This window comes from Arachis hypogaea, chromosome 11 (genome assembly GCF_003086295.3).
Source record: "Arachis hypogaea cultivar Tifrunner chromosome 11, arahy.Tifrunner.gnm2.J5K5, whole genome shotgun sequence".
NCBI lineage: Eukaryota > Viridiplantae > Streptophyta > Magnoliopsida > Fabales > Fabaceae > Arachis > Arachis hypogaea.
Genome location: NC_092046.1, coordinates 66,914,745 through 66,930,352, shown reverse-complemented (window position 1 = coordinate 66,930,352; position 15,608 = coordinate 66,914,745). Strand labels below are relative to the sequence as shown.

Here is a 15,608-nt window from a genome sequence, read left to right as displayed (position 1 = left end):
TATTACACAAATATATATTTATTTGTAAAAGTATATACTAATTTCCCTGGGAAAATTTGATATCCAATAATCCTGCTACGGACATAAGTATTTGAAGCAGGAAAAATATTATACAAGATATGAATAGATTCTCTCAATTTATAGTTACGTTAGCAAACACTGCAAAGCCAATAGGACTAATAAGGAATACCAAACAGCATTCTTGGATGATGATGAACCATTGATCACCCTCACCCCTGCTTCTCTTTTTTTTCCAACAAAAAATTGAATGGAGGTTGTGTTAAATTCCCCTGGAGAAACATTTCAGAAACAACCTTATACATTGCCTCAGTTAAATGAACACCATCCCAATTAATGTAATGTGAAGGGCTAATGCATGCAGTGGCATTTGGTGTTCCACACGTGGCATAAACACTGAAGTTGTAAGGTGGTTCTCCATATCCACAACACACTTTGAAAACTTCTGTGAAACCATACTTGCTTGGGTTCTTCATTACGGCGCGGTACGCGTTCCAGTAATCGGCATAAACTATGATGGATTCAGGGTACTGTTTTCTCAACTCTTGAATCTTTTCTTGCAGCACAAGGTTGTGGTTGTAGCTCTGGTTGTTAGCGCTTTTGACACATCCTATGTCGTCCCTGTTGTCCGGCGAAGCGAGGTACATTGCCAGTGGCAAGCAACCAGTGAGTGGCAGACCCTGCACAACAATGTACTTGGCACCCTTCTCAAGCAGACTCTGCACACACACATTGTTTTAAACTTGTTGATGGATCTGCTTAGTAACTATATTTTACCCAAAAAAGCATGCTTTTGGGTTATAAAAGTTGGTATAAAACCATGTAATTTGTAACAAATTCTTTAGAATAGCAAAATTCTAAATCAAACAAAAGAAAGAACTGCCATAAGCTATTGACTGCAATACAATATCAAGTTTATAAATAATGCTATGTGTATACTGTGTACAAAAAAATCAACCTTCGTCAACTAATTATTTTGTATTTATGTATAAAAATATGCATTGTTTAAATCATTTTTAATGTGTATTTTATATTTTAATATATATTTTATAAGAATAACTAATTTTGTGATTAATTTTTAATTAGTTATTCTTGTCCACCTAACATCTTTAAAAGTTTATTATAATATTTTTCAATTTTAAAGACACGGATAATCATATTCATATAATAATTGTTGTTGTAACTGACAAGTGTCTTAAAAATATTAATATTACTGAACTATTTTGAATATTAATATATTCAGCATATTATAAGCTTTTAAAAAAGTTATATGAAGATTTTTTATTTATAATATCTTTAATTAATGTCCTAATTATTAGCATGACCCTTCAAATTATTATCCTGCAACTACAACTGTGGTTGCAGTGTACTAATTCAATAACCTAAACCATCAAATGATAAGTGGGTACAAAAAAGGAGGTCAAGAGGGTTGCTATTTAAGTATTTTACCTGCAAAACTCCAGTGGTACTACTGATTGCTAGCTTCCTTATGGTATCATCAGGAATATTGGATCCAAGAGTGTAAGCATAGTCATTCACTCCAATCTCACCAAACCAAAATAGTGTCTCATTGAAATCAGTGCACCCTGATTCTACTCCTTCACATCCTTGGCTCTCATTAAGGTATCTGTTACCAACCGTATAAGAACAGAAACCAATGAGTAAAGCTACAATGAGATTTAGTTTGCATACTATTTTCTATGGGTGTTCGACAGTGCACTTTGAACAAGTTGAGTCAAAAATTTATTCGAACTAAATATTAATTTTATTTGTGGTACGATTTGAAAAAAAATCTGATCTAATTTCAAAAAGATTGAATTGAATTTATGATTTTATAAATTAAAAAAATTAAATTTACATAATAAATTTTAATCAAATTATAAATAACTAACAATAATTTAATAAGTCTCAACAATATTTTGAAAAACCAAAAATAACATAATAATAAAAATATAATTATAGATTAATTAAAATAAAAAAATAAATAAATTTCATTTTGAACCTAACATATTTATTAAATAAAATAATACATGAATAATATAAAAATGTATAACAAATTGAATATATTATAAATAAAATTATAAATATAATAAAATAATATTATAGCACATTATGTGATTTGGATTGGATTAGATTAGTTTTAAAAAGTATATTCGAAATTTGATCTATTTCCATACATTTTGCAAGAAATAGAATCAATCAAATTCAAAATTAATACGATTTTAATTGATTTTTTGTTTGAACTAAATTGCATGAACGATCTAATTTGGATTGATTTAGATTTGTTAGACAGAAATAGAGGTTAGGAGTAACCGTTAAACCATAAAAAATATCACTAATATAATTAGATATTTGCTATGATATAAAATTATAGTGTACAATTGCCAAAAAAAAAATAGTTAATATCTAATTTAAAAGTATAAAAATTAATAAATTTTAAATATTTAAAATTTGTTATAAAAAAATTAATTCGACAAAAATTTGACACAATAATAGACACTTGGTTATGTAATTATCAAGTTATACGATGTACATTACACTTTGAATGCACTTGATGACAGAAATACAAAGATAAAAAAATACATAAAAATTAAAGAATCATTTGTATACTCTCTTCCATTATAAAATTATATATTTTTTTTGTAACACTAGAGAATCTAGTAATTTTTATAAGATTGCACCTCTATAAGAGTACCTGTTAAACCAAATAAGCTGTGATTGTATAGATTGAGGGGTAACATCAAGAGAAAGATTGTTCCTCACAAAGAATGCATGGTTTATTGCTGTGGAACCAGCAACAGCAAAGTTAACACCAAAAGTGTCATTTTTACCCTTCTTCAAGTGCTTGTAAGGCGGCAAATACGGCATTGAGAGTGATTCAGTTACAAAATCTATGACAAGTCTTCCATCGCTGTATCTGTTTGTGGAATGGTTGAAGAAGGTGCTGCCGTACGGCGCGTTCGACACGTGGCCGAATCCGCTTGGGCCATTGGCATTCTTGGTGTTGCCGGTGTCCGTGAATGAGTCCCCAAATGCATAGATCTTCTTGAAGAGTCTTGTTGTTGTGGCAGAAGTACTTGAAATCATGCATATGGTGGTTATTGTTAGAACGACGAAAATTGGCAAAGAAGAAAAAGATCTAGAAGAAGCCATTTTCAAATGGCTCAACTATTTTGTTTTGCTTTCAGTGAGTAATTGGAAACTTGATTTTTGATGTTGTGTTTAGAAGCTTATCTATTTATACACGTGACTTTGAGATATGTATACATATGTATTAATATACTATTATACTATATACATACACATGAAATCAGAATAATTTGTACATACATTTACAAATCATAATTGTGTTTTTTTTTTTTTTTCTCTCTCTCTCTCTGAGTATTAGCTAAATATAGTTAAATATACTACTCCTGCATCTAGTAGCTGCCCATACTGAAGAAAATTAAAAGACTAGGCGAAAATTAAAGAGGACTTATTTATATATATATAGCAGAGGTTACTTATTAGGGCTATACACTTAGGTTTGTGAAATTCAATAAGAAAAATTAAAATAATATAGCATGAAAATTGTTTTACAATATTCAGATTTCAGACATGATGAAAATTGAAATATTAGATAGAAATTTAAAATTTCTATAGAATTTAATTTTGATACGCTATCAAATAATTTTACATGTATATTTAATTGAGTTATGTTATACATACAAGTTTTTTTGACTTATAAGTCTTACAAGTTGAGCCAAATCTAACAAAAATTGCATTCACTCACTGCATTCTCCTTTTGCTTTGCGTTTCTCCTCATTTTTCTTCCCGTATTTCATCTTTATCGTTGTTTTTTTATTACCATTGTTGTTGCTGCATTTTTTTCCTCCTCCTCTGTCATTCTATTGATTTTGCAATATTATGTTTTCTTTTTTATTTGATTTTTTCTCCCAAGAAAAATTATAAGAAAACGAAATAAGAAGACGAGGAAGAAGAAGCAGTAGAAGATGAAGATGCAATAGAAGATGAAGAGGAGGAAGAGATAAGAATAAAAATACACCCAAAAATTCTTAAAATACACCCAAATATCTTCGTATTACATCCAAATATTTTCGTGTTACATCCAAATTTGCTGCAAATATAGAAAAATATTTTCTCTAATGCTGCATTTTTTTCTTCTTTTTTTTCCTTATTTCTTTCTTTCTTTTAGTTAAATGAATGTAAGTTCATCCTCTTTCAAGTAATTTTGCAGCATTATGTGTTTCTTCTTCTTCTTTGTTTGATTTTTTTGTTTTTATTCTTATTAAGAAAGTAAAATAAGAAGGAACTTGAGAAGGTAAAATAAAAAAGAAAAGATGAATAAGAAAAAAAAGAAGAAAAAATTGTGATAATGATAAAAAAAGAAGAAACAGTAGAAAATGAGAAAGAGGAAGAGGAAGAGTTTTGAATTATGCATAACTTATTAGGAAAAAAATACGCCAAAAATTCTTAAAATACATCCAAATATCTTCGTATTACACCAAAATATCTTCGTGCTACACCCAAATTTGCTGAAAATACAGAAAAATATTTTCTCTAATGTTGCATTTTTTTCTTCTTCTTTTTTTCCTTATTTCTTTCTTTCTTTTAGTTAAATGAATGTAAGTTCATCCTCTTTCAACTAATTTTGCAGCATTATGTGTTTCTTCTTCTTCTTTGTTTGATTTTTTTTTGTTTTTATTCTTGTTAAGAGAGTAAAACAAAAAGAAACTTGAGAAAGTAATATAAAAAAAGAGATGAATAAGAAAAAAAAGAAGAAGAAGATGGTGATGATGATAAAAAAAGAAGAAACAGTAGAAGATGAGAAAGAGGAAGAGGAATCGTTTTGAACTATGCAGAACTTATCAGAATAAAAATACACCCAAAAATTCTTAAAATACACCAAAATATCTTCGTATTACACCCAAATATCTTTGTACTACACCCAAATTTGCTGCAGAAAAATCTTTCCTCTAATGCTATATTTTTTCTTCTAAATTGAACCACACCTTAGCCTTGGATTCAATACAATAATCAATTTCGTTCTTGTTCAATTGACAATTTGAACCTGAATTATTTATTATTTTCAACAAACGAGATAACTGATGAAGAAGGAGAAAGAGAAAACGAAAAGAAGAGAAGAAATTTCAATGAAAAAAGAAGGAGAAAGAGAAGAAGAAGGAAGAGGTGGTGTTGATGACGACGATAACGAGAGAGAAAAATTACGAAAAAGAAGAAGAAAAGACACGAAGAAGACGAAGAAGAAGAAGAAGAAGAAGAAGAAGAAGAAGAAGAAGAAGAAGAAGAAGAAGAAGAAGAAGAAGAAGAAGAGGAGGCACGGAGAAAGAAGAAGAAGAAGAAAAAGAGGCACAAAAAAAAACGTGAAAAACGCGTGAATATAAATAATTTGTATGACTTGTATGGAAAAACGCTTGTATATGGAGAATAACTCTATCTAATTAGATAATGTCACATGGATAAAAATAGCTACTTTTTATATTATTCGCATGAATGATCATCAAAAAACACGCAAACACTTTACAGTGTCTGCATCAAAATTAAACTCATTTCCATAATCATGCAGAGTTTTATTTTTGATTCGGTTTCAGATTACGTTAATAGGCCTACTAACACATGGTAGGAGAGAGTTTGCTGTTGTTGATTTATGGTTTGATACATAAATAGATAAACGTATTTAAATACTGCACATCAATTTTCAAATAAATAAAAGTGTGGTTGATAAAAGTATAAAACGGGAGAAATTTCTCCTTAAAGAATTGAAATAGCTGAGGCCTTAATAAATGAACATGTGCACACACCAACGGTTTTTGAAGGTGATTTAGTGCAACATCAGAAAAGCATGATAGAGAGTGCAGTGATGAGCGGTGACAAGTAGTAATAGTAGCTGGGTAGTTCTTATCTTATGGTATGTAAGGTGAATTTAAATTTGCTAGCAAATTTTGGTTGAATTTTTGTGTGCGTCTCATTAATGGCCACCAACGACCTCTGTATCAATCACTCCTATTGATTAAATGAATGAATTGGGATGTGTGTGCTTCATTGTCCCGACAACATAGTAAATATTATACAAAATTACAAATAAAACAAAAGTAGTTTGTAAAATTTTTTGAAATAAATCGACTAACTTTATAGAAACTAATAAATTCGCCGATCATATTTCTATACAATTTGGTTTGTATTTCATTTTTCGTTTAATTCACATCATTTAAAATTTAAAATTTAAATACATATATTATTCATATTTTGCCCAAACTCATAAAGGCCGGACTCAATAAAGATAAAAGTCCATCCAAAAGGCGGCCTGTACTGCATATCCTATCTCTTTAAAGAGATTGAGAACAATAAAAGAAGTCCAGCTCTACTTGTTTAAGCAAGTAATTGTCTCAGCGAATCACTCCAACTATCTCTATCTTTTCCGAAAGATATATTCTAACAAATTCCTAAGATAAAGGGAACGATTATCCATCAATAAAAGTGAAACTACTCCAACAAAGGTCGTTAACAACTCTACTGTAAATATACTGACATTCCTCAGGTATATACACATTCTAACCTACTAAAATTTGCTTAAATCCCTTGCTGACTTAAGTATCGGAGTTTTTTGCAGGTACCACTCACCACCTCCTCACGAGGAACTCGGACGGCTGCACCTCGGTGTAAGAACAAGTCGGACGCTGCCTCAGAAGGAGTCTGGACCTTGCGTTCAAATCCAAAATTAATGTTTTAGGTAACCCTCGGAATATTGGCGCCTTTGCCGGGGACCTGCAGCTTGACCATCGACAATGGCAGATAATCTGTATGAAGACGGCCATACGGCATCGCAATCAGAACCCGAACCTCAACGAGACGACTTCGCACTTTCAATACCCCCACCACGCGAGAGGATGCACATTCCTCACAGAGAAGGAACGTCCGAAAACCCCCGGTTGAGGTGGATTCAATCAGAGATACATCCACTGAAAGAGGAAGCACCACCACATTCCACAGAGATACTAGGTTTGGTCCACGGCCATGATGGATGACTGGAGCAGCTCGAACAGGAAGCTAAACGTCAACGGGAAGCAGAACGGAAACTGCTAAGATAGGTACGATGGTGAAGGAAGCTAGAAGAAAAGCTCTTAAAATTGGAAGCCGATCTTTGAAAACGGAGCACTCGAGCATATCGGGAGAAAAGTCCTCTAGGAGGTGAGGATTTGTTCCTGGAAGAGATCATGCAGGCTAAAGTTCCAAGAAATTTCAAAACTCCTGACATGGATCTCTATGACGGAACAACCAACCCGATGCACCATCTCAACAACTTCAAAAGTTGGATAAATCTGTCCGATGTCTTTGATGCTACCCATTGCAAAGCATTCCCAACAACTTTGACTAAAGTTGCGATGAAGTGGTTCGACAACTTTACCCCCATGTCGATGACTTGTTTTGAGGACCTAGCAGAGAAATTTCTGACAAGATTCTTGATTCAGAAGGATAAGGTAAAACATGCCCCGAGTTTGCTGGGAGTTAAGCAAGAGATCAGAAAAACACTCCGAGATTACATGGAGAGATTCAATAAGGCGTGCTTGGAGATTCAAAACTTACCCACTGAAGCAGTAACAATGGGATTGGTTAACGCCCTTAAAGAAGGACCGTTTTCTCAATCTATATCCAAGCGACACCCGACTTTGTTGTACGAAGTACAAGAATGGACAAAAAAATATATCAATATGGAGGATAGCTCACGACTAAGAGAACCACTCACGACTAAGACAAAGAAGCTAAGAAGAAGGAAGAATACACCCCAGAGAAGCCTTGAAGATATCACAATTACACTCCTCTCCGGGTCTCTCTTGTAGATGTTTACAGAAAAATATGTCACACCGAGAAGCTTCCACCTCCTCGTCCATTTAAACACAAAAAGGTTGGAAGTCAGACAGAATACTATCAGTACCACAAACTCTATGGGCATTCTACCAACGACTGTTATGATTTTAAGAATGTCATAGAAAAGTTAGCCAGAGAAGGCCGACTAGATAGGTACTTGGCGGGTAGGTCGGATGACCCGAGGAAGAGAAAAAGAGATGAAGAAGGAGGACGACCAAAACATCCACCTCAAACCCCCGACCGCCACATACACATGATTAATGGAAGATTTTCTAGAGGAGGAATATCAAAATCATCATAGAAAAGGCATCTTAAAGAAGTGTACTAAGTCGAGGAAGATAACAGATCTCCTGACTTGTCCACAATCTCGTTCACTAAAGAAGATGCTCAAGGGATAACACCTAGCCATGATGACCCCGTGGTGATAACTATGATCCTCGTCATTGCAAACCTCTAAAGAACACTAATAGATCAAGGCAGCTCGGTAGATAGACTATTTAAACTTGCTTTTGACAAGCTCGGACTAGAAGAAAAGAATCTAAAGGCATACCCGGACAGTCTCTTCAAACTAGGAGACACTCTGATCCAACCTCTTGGATACATTTCCCTATACACCAATTTTGGAAAGGATGCAAAGTCAAAGACATTGAGCATCAACTACATTGTGGTTGACATCACCTCGACATACAATGCCCTAATAGGACGGACAACCTTGAACCGACTTGCAGCTGTTGTCCCTACAACCCACCTATGCATGAAGTTTTCTATAGCAAAAGGGATTGCCACCATAAAGGGAGATTAGAAGCTAGCTGATGAGCGGATAATTTATACGCTTTTTGGCATTATTTTTAGTATGTTTTTAGTATATTTTAATTAGTTTTTATTATGTTTTTATTAGTTTTTAAATAAAAATTACTCTTCTGGACTTTACTATGAGTTTGTGTATTTTTTTGTGATTTCAGGTATTTTCTGGCTGAAATTGAGGGACCTGAGCCAAAATCTGATTTAGAGGCTGAAAAAGGACTGCAGATGCTGTTGGATTCTGACCTCCCTGCACTCAAAGTGGATTTTCTGGAGCTAAAGAAGCCCAATTGGTGCGCTCTCAATTGAGTTGGAAAGTAGACATCCTGGGCTTTCCAGAAATATATAATAGTCCATACTTTGCCCGAGATTTGATGGCCCAAACAGGCATTCTAAGTCAGCTCAAGAATTCTGGCGTTTAACTCCAAAACTGGCACAAAAGCTGGAGTTAAATGCCCAAACTGGCACAAAAGCTGGCGTTTAACTCCAAGAAAAGTCTCTACACGAAAATGCTTCAATGCTCAGCCCAAGCACACACTAAGTGGGCCTGGAAGAAGATTTCTGCATTAATTACCTATTTCTGTAACCCTAGGCTACTAGTTTTCTATAAATAGGACCTTTTGCTATTGTATTTGGAGATCTCTTTTACACACTTGATATACTTTCATAGATCTTTTCACGTTTGGGGGCTAGCCTCACGGCCATGCCTGAACCTTGTTCTTATGTATTTTCAACGGTGGAATTTCTACACACTATAGATTAAGGTGTGGAGCTCTGTTATTCTTCATGAATTAATGCAATTACTACTGTTTTTCTATTCAATTCACGCCTACTTCTTCTCTAAGATATCACTTGTTCTTCAACTTGATGAATGTGATGATCAGTGACACTCATCATCATTCTCACATATAAACGTGTGCCTGACAACCACCTCCGTTCTACCTTCGATTGAGTGTGTATCTCTTGGGTTTCTAATCTAAGATTGGAACCTTCGTGGTATAGGCTAGAATTATTGGCGGCCATTCCTGAGATCCGAAAAGTCTAAACCTTGTCTATGGTATTCTGAGTAGGATCTGGGAAGGGATGACTGTGACGAGCTTCAAACTCGCGATTGTGGGGCGTGTGACAGACGCAAAAGGATCAATGGATCCTATTCCGACATGATCGAGAACCGACAGCTGATTAGCCGATGTTGTGACAGAGCATCAGGACCATTTTCACTGAGAGGACAGAATGTAGCCATTGACAATGGTGCTGCCCAACATAAAGCTTGCCATGGAAGGGAGTATGAATGATTGGAAGAAGGCAATAGGAAAGCAGAGGTTCAAGGGGAACAAAGCATCTTCATACGCTTATCTGAAATCCACCAATGAATTACATAAGTATCTCTATCTTTATTTTATGTTTTATTCATCTTTTAATTATCAATCCTCCATCACCATTTGAATCTGCCTGACTGAGATTTACAAGATGACCATAGCTTGCTTCAAGCCGACAATCTCCGTGGGATCGACCCTTACTCACGTAAGGTTTATTACTTGGACGACCCAGTGCACTTGCTGGTTAGTTGTGCGGAATTGTGACAAAGTGTGATTCACGTTTGAGAGCACTAAGTCTTTGGCGCCATTGTTGATGATCATAATTTCGTGCACCAAGTTTTTGGCACTGTTGCCGGGGATTGTTCGAGTTTGGACAACTGACGGTTCATCTTGTTGCTTAGATTAGGTACTTTTCAGAATTTATAAGAATGAATTCTAGAGTTTCAAGGTGATGTTCTTACCATCACAAAAGCTGATTGATTCCCATCAATTTAGCTATTGAATGTAATGTCCTGCTGAAGCTTGGCCAAACATGTCTAATCTTTTTAGACTGAAGCTTTAGACTAACATTGCATGATTCCTGGAATTCTCATTAAAAGTTTTGATTCTCTTTATTTTCTTTTCCATATAAGTTTCGAAAATCACAAAAAAATTTTTTTTATCATAAAACCAAAAATATTTTATGTTTCTTGTTTGAGTCTAGTATTAATTTTTAAGTTTGGTGTCAATTGCATGTTTCTATTCTTCTTGCATTTTTCGAATTCATGCATGTTCTTCATTGATCTTCAAGTTGTTCTTGATGATTTCAGTGCTCTGATCTTTAAATTCTCTTGTTTTGTGTGTTTTGTTGTTTCCCATATGCATTCTCAATTTATTAGGGTCTTTTATATGAAAATTTTTAAGTTTGGTGTCCTGCATGCATTGTTTATTTTATCTTAGTTGCATTCTTATTGTTTCTCATCATTAAAAATTCAAAAATATTTTCAAAATTGTGTCTTTTCAAGTCAATAATACAGAGAATTGAAGATTCAGAACATTCAGCAGAGGAATCAAACAGAAAAAGCTGGGCGTTCAAAACGCCCAGTGAAGAAGGAAAACTGGCGTTTAAACGCCAGCCAGGGCACCTGGCTGGGTGTTTAACGCCCAAAAGGTAGAGATTTGGGCGTTAAACGCCAGAATGGGCACCATTCTGGGCGTTTAACGCCAGGATGACACTAGAGGGAAGATTTTGTATTTTAATTCACATTTTTTTCAAGTTTTCATAATTTTTCAAAATCAAATCTTTTTTAAATCATATCTTTTCAATCATATCTCTTTCAAAATCAATTTCTTTCCATTTTATATTTATTTTTGCTATTTCCAAAAATCCTTACATCAATTAAAGATTTACTTCAAAATTTTCAAGTTGTTACTTGCCTATTAAGAAAGGATCAAACTTTAAATTTTAAAATCATATCTTTTAATTTCTTGATAGTCAAGTAATCAACTTTAATTTTAAAAATTTTCTTTTTCTAAATTGATTTTCAATCATATCTTTTCAAACATATCTTTTCAATCACATCTTTTTCAAAATTAATTTTTTCAATCAAATTTTTTTCTAATTTCAAAATCTTTTTCAAAAATCACTTTATTTCTTTCCTAATCTTAGTTTTCGAAAATCTCAATCAAAATTTCAAATTTTTTTTTAAAATCTTTTAATTAATTTTCGAAAATTCTTCCCCTCTTTTCACATCCTTCTATTTAAGGGACTAAGACTCCTCCTCAAGGTACAATTTGAACTCCCTCCTTCTTTATATATTCGAATTCTCTTCTCCACCTCCTCCTTCTATTCTTCTTTTCCTCTGACACCTCAAGGAATCTCTATACTAAGACATAGAGGATTCCCTACTTTCTTGTTCTCTTCTCTTTCATATGAGCAGGAACAAAGATAAAAGCATACTTGTTCAAGCTGATCCTGAACCTGAAAGGACCTTGAAGAGAAAGCTAAGAGAAGCTAAAGAACAATTCTCTTTAGAGGGCCTAACAGAACTCTTCAAAGAAGAAGAAACCATGGCAGCCGAAAACAACAACAATGCTAACAATGCAAGGAAGGTGCTTGGTGACTTTACTGCACCTACTCCTAATTTCTATGGGAGAAGCATCTCAATCCCTGCCATTGGAGCAAACAACTTTGAGCTTAAGCCTCAATTAGTTTCTCTAATGCAACAGAATTGCAAGTTTCATGGACTTTCATTGGAAGATTCTCATCAGTTCTTAGCTGAATTCTCGCAAATCTGTGATAATGTCAAGACCAATAGGGTTGACCCTGAAGTCTACAGACTTATGCTTTTTCCTTTTGCTATAAGAGACAGAGCTAGAACATGGTTGGATTCACAACCTAAGAAAAGCCTGAACTCTTGGGAAAAGCTAGTCAATGCCTTCTTGGCAAAGTTCTTTCCACCTCAAAAATTGAGCAAGCTTAGAGTGGAAGTCCAAACCTTTAGACAGAAGGATGGTGAGTCCCTCTAAGAAGCTTGGGAAAGATACAAGCAATTGATCAGAAGGTGTCCTTCTGACATGCTTTCTGAATGGAGCATCATAGGAATCTTCTATGATGGTTTGTCTGAACTATTCAAGATGTCATTGGATAGCTCTGCTGGAGGATCTCTTCATCTGAAGAAGACGCCTGCAGAAGCTCAAGAACTCATTGAAATTGTTGCAAATAACCAATTCATGTACACTTCTGAAAGGAATCCTGTGAATAATGGGACAAATCAGAAGAAAGGAGTTCTTGAGATTGATACTCTGAATGCCATATTGGCTCAGAATAAAATATTGACCCAACAAGTCAATATGATTTCTCAGAGTCTGTCTAGAATGCAAGCAGCAACAGGCAGTACTAAGGAAGCTTCCTCTGAAGAAGAAGCTTATGATCCTGAGAACCCAGCAATGGAAGAGGTGAAATACATGGGAGAATCCTATGGAAACACCTATAATCCTTCATGGAGAAATCACCCAAATCTCTCATGGAAGGATCAACAGAGACCTTAACAAGGTTTCAACAACAACAATGGTGGAAGAAACAGGTTTAGCAATAGCAAGCCTTTTCCATCATCTTCTCAGCAACAGACAGAGAATGCTAAGCAAAGCCACTCTGACTTAACAACCATTGTCTCTGATCTAATCAAAACCACTCAAAGTTTTATAACTGAAACAAGGTCCTCTATTAGAAATTTGGAGACACAATTGGGTCAGCTGAGTAAGAAAATTACTGAACTCCCTCCTAGCACTCTCCCAAGCAATACAGAAGAGAATCCAAAAAGAGAGTGCAAGGCCATAACCACATCTCACATGGCCGAACATGGAGAGGAGGAAGAGGCAGTGATTCCCACTAAGGAAGACCTCAATGGACGCCCACTGACCTCCATGAAGTTCCCTAATGAGGAACCATGGGAATCTGAGGCTCAAACTGAGACCATAGAGATTCCATTAAATCTACTTCTACCATTCATGAGCTCTGATGAATATTCTTCCTCTGAAGAGGATGAAGATGTCACTGAAGAGTAAGTTACTAAGTACCTTGGAGCAATCATGAAGCTAAATGCCAAGTTATTTGGTAATGAGACTTGGGAGAATGAACCTCCATTGCTCATCAAAGAACTGGATGACATGACTAGGCAGAGATTACCTCAAAAGAGATAGGACCCTGGAAAGTTCTCAATCCCTTGTACCATAGGCACCATGACCTTTGAGAAGGCTCTGTGTGACCTAGGGTCAAGCATAAACCTTATGCCTCTCTCTGTAATGGAGAAGCTAGGGATCATTGAGGTACAAGATGCAAGAATCTCACTAGAGATGGCAGACAATTCAAAGAAACAGGCTTATGGACTTGTAGAGGATGTCTTGGTGAAGGTTGAAGACCATTACATCCCTGCTGATTTCATAGTCCTAGAGACTGGGAAGTGTATGGATGAATCCATCATCCTTGGCAGACCCTTCCTAGCCACAGCAAAAGCTGTGATTGATGTTGACAGAGGAGAATTGATCATTCAAGTGAATGAAGACTCCCTTGTGTTTAAAACTCAAGGATATCCCTCTGTAACCATGGAGAGAAAGCATGAAGAGCTTCTCTCAATACAGAGTCAAACAGAGCCCCCACAGTCAAACTCTAAGTTTGGTGTTGGGAGGCCACAACCAAACTCTAAGTTTGGTGTTGAACCCCCACATTCAAACTCTAAGTTTGGTGTTGGGAGGTTCCAACATTGCTCTGAACATCTGTGAGGCTCCATGAGAGCCCACTGTCAAGCTATTGACATTAAAGAAGCGCTTGTTGGGAGGCAACCCAATCGTTATTATTCTATGATAATTTTCTATTTTCTATTTTCTATTTTATGTTTTCTGTAGGTTGATGATCATGTGAAGTCACAAAAACAATTGAAAAAGCAAAAACAAAGTAAAAAACAGAATGAAAAATGGAACACCCTAGAGGAGACAGTTACTGGCGTTTAAACGCCAGTAAAGGTAGCAGAATGGGCGTTAAACGCCCAGTTTGGCACCATTCTGGGCGTTTAACGCCAGAAAAGGGCACCAGACTGGCGTTTAACGCCAGGAATGGGCAAGAAGCTAGCATTAAATGCCAGAAATGGGCAGCAGCCTGGCGTTTAACGCCAGGATTTGCAGTATGGGGCGTTTTACACGCCACTTGTTGCAGGGATGAGATATCCTTGACACCTCAGGATCTGTGGACCCCACAGGATCCCCACCTACCCCACCACTCTCTCTCTTCTTCACCCATTCACCAATCACCTCAATACCTCTTCCCCAAAAACACCTCACCTATCAAATCCCATCATTCTCTTCACCACTCACATCCATCCTTCATAAAACCCCACCTACCTCACCATTCAAATTCAAACCACTTTCCCTCCCAAACCCACCCTCTATAGCCGAATCATACACACCCCTCTCACCCCTATATAAACCCATCTTTACTCCTTTATTTTCACACAACCTAAACACCACTTCTCCCCCTTGGCCGAATCACAAAGCCCACTCCATCTCCTCTATTTCTTCTTCTTCTACTCTCTTCTTTCTTCTTTTGCTCGAGAACGAGCAACCTTCTAAGTTTGGTGTGGTAAAAGCTAAAGCTTTTTGTTTTTCCAAAACCATTTATGGCATCAAAGGCCGGAGAAACCTCTAGAAAGAGGAAAGGGAAGGCAAAAGCTTCCACCTCCGAGTCATGGGAGATGTAGAGATTCCTCTCAAGGGTGCATCAAGACCACTTCTATGAAGTTGTGGCCAAGAAGAAGGTGATCCCTGAGGTCCCTTTTAAGCTCAAAAAGGGCGAATATCCGAAGATCTGACATGAGATCCGAAGAAGAGGTTGGGAAGTTCTCACCAACCCCATTCAACAAGTTGGAATCTTAATGGTTCAAGAGTTATATGCCAATGCATGGATCACCAAGAACCATGATCAAAGTGTGAACCCGGACCCCAAGAATTGGCTTACAATGGTTCGGGGAAAATACTTAGATTTTAGTTCGGAAAATGTAAGGTTAGCATTCAACTTGCCCATGATGCAAGGAGATGCACACCCCTACACTA

General features: G+C 35.8%; 2 protein-coding genes and 1 non-coding gene across 3 annotated transcripts; 1 reads left to right on the top strand and 2 right to left on the bottom strand.

Moving 5' to 3' along the window:
• LOC112722200 (GDSL esterase/lipase At3g48460) lies at positions 1–3,717 on the bottom strand. The gene is made up of 3 exons (XM_025773172.3): positions 2,714–3,717; positions 1,468–1,645; positions 1–737 (listed from the first exon to the last, which is right to left on the bottom strand). Exons 1-3 carry the CDS (start codon positions 3,169–3,171, stop codon positions 231–233), a joined length of 1,143 nt encoding a protein of 380 aa, XP_025628957.1. The 5' UTR covers positions 3,172–3,717; the 3' UTR covers positions 1–230.
• A 3,536-nt stretch (positions 3,718–7,253) lies between these two features.
• LOC140176136 (uncharacterized) lies at positions 7,254–7,877 on the top strand. Its single transcript, XM_072206023.1, has one exon. It carries the CDS (start codon positions 7,254–7,256, stop codon positions 7,875–7,877), a length of 624 nt encoding a protein of 207 aa, XP_072062124.1.
• Positions 7,878–12,479: 4,602 nt separating this feature from the next.
• On the bottom strand, positions 12,480–12,587 carry LOC112725269 (small nucleolar RNA R71). The gene has a single exon (XR_003164388.1). It is a non-coding gene; the product is annotated as a small nucleolar RNA R71 (small nucleolar RNA).
• Between the last annotated feature and the right edge of the window lie 3,021 nt (positions 12,588–15,608).

Excerpts from the sequence above, each read along its gene's own strand:
- LOC112722200 (XM_025773172.3), bottom strand. The coding sequence starts at position 3,171 with ATGGCTTCTTCTAGATCTTTTTCTTCTTTGCCAATTTTCGTCGTTCTA. Across the intron at positions 1,646-2,713 it reads CAGCTTATTTGGTTTAACAG|ATACCTTAATGAGAGCCAAG; the intron begins GTACTCTTATAG and ends GGTTGGTAACAG. Across the intron at positions 738-1,467 it reads GTACCACTGGAGTTTTGCAG|AGTCTGCTTGAGAAGGGTGC; the intron begins GTAAAATACTTA and ends GTGTGTGTGCAG.
- LOC140176136 (XM_072206023.1), top strand. The coding sequence starts at position 7,254 with ATGCAGGCTAAAGTTCCAAGAAATTTCAAAACTCCTGACATGGATCTC.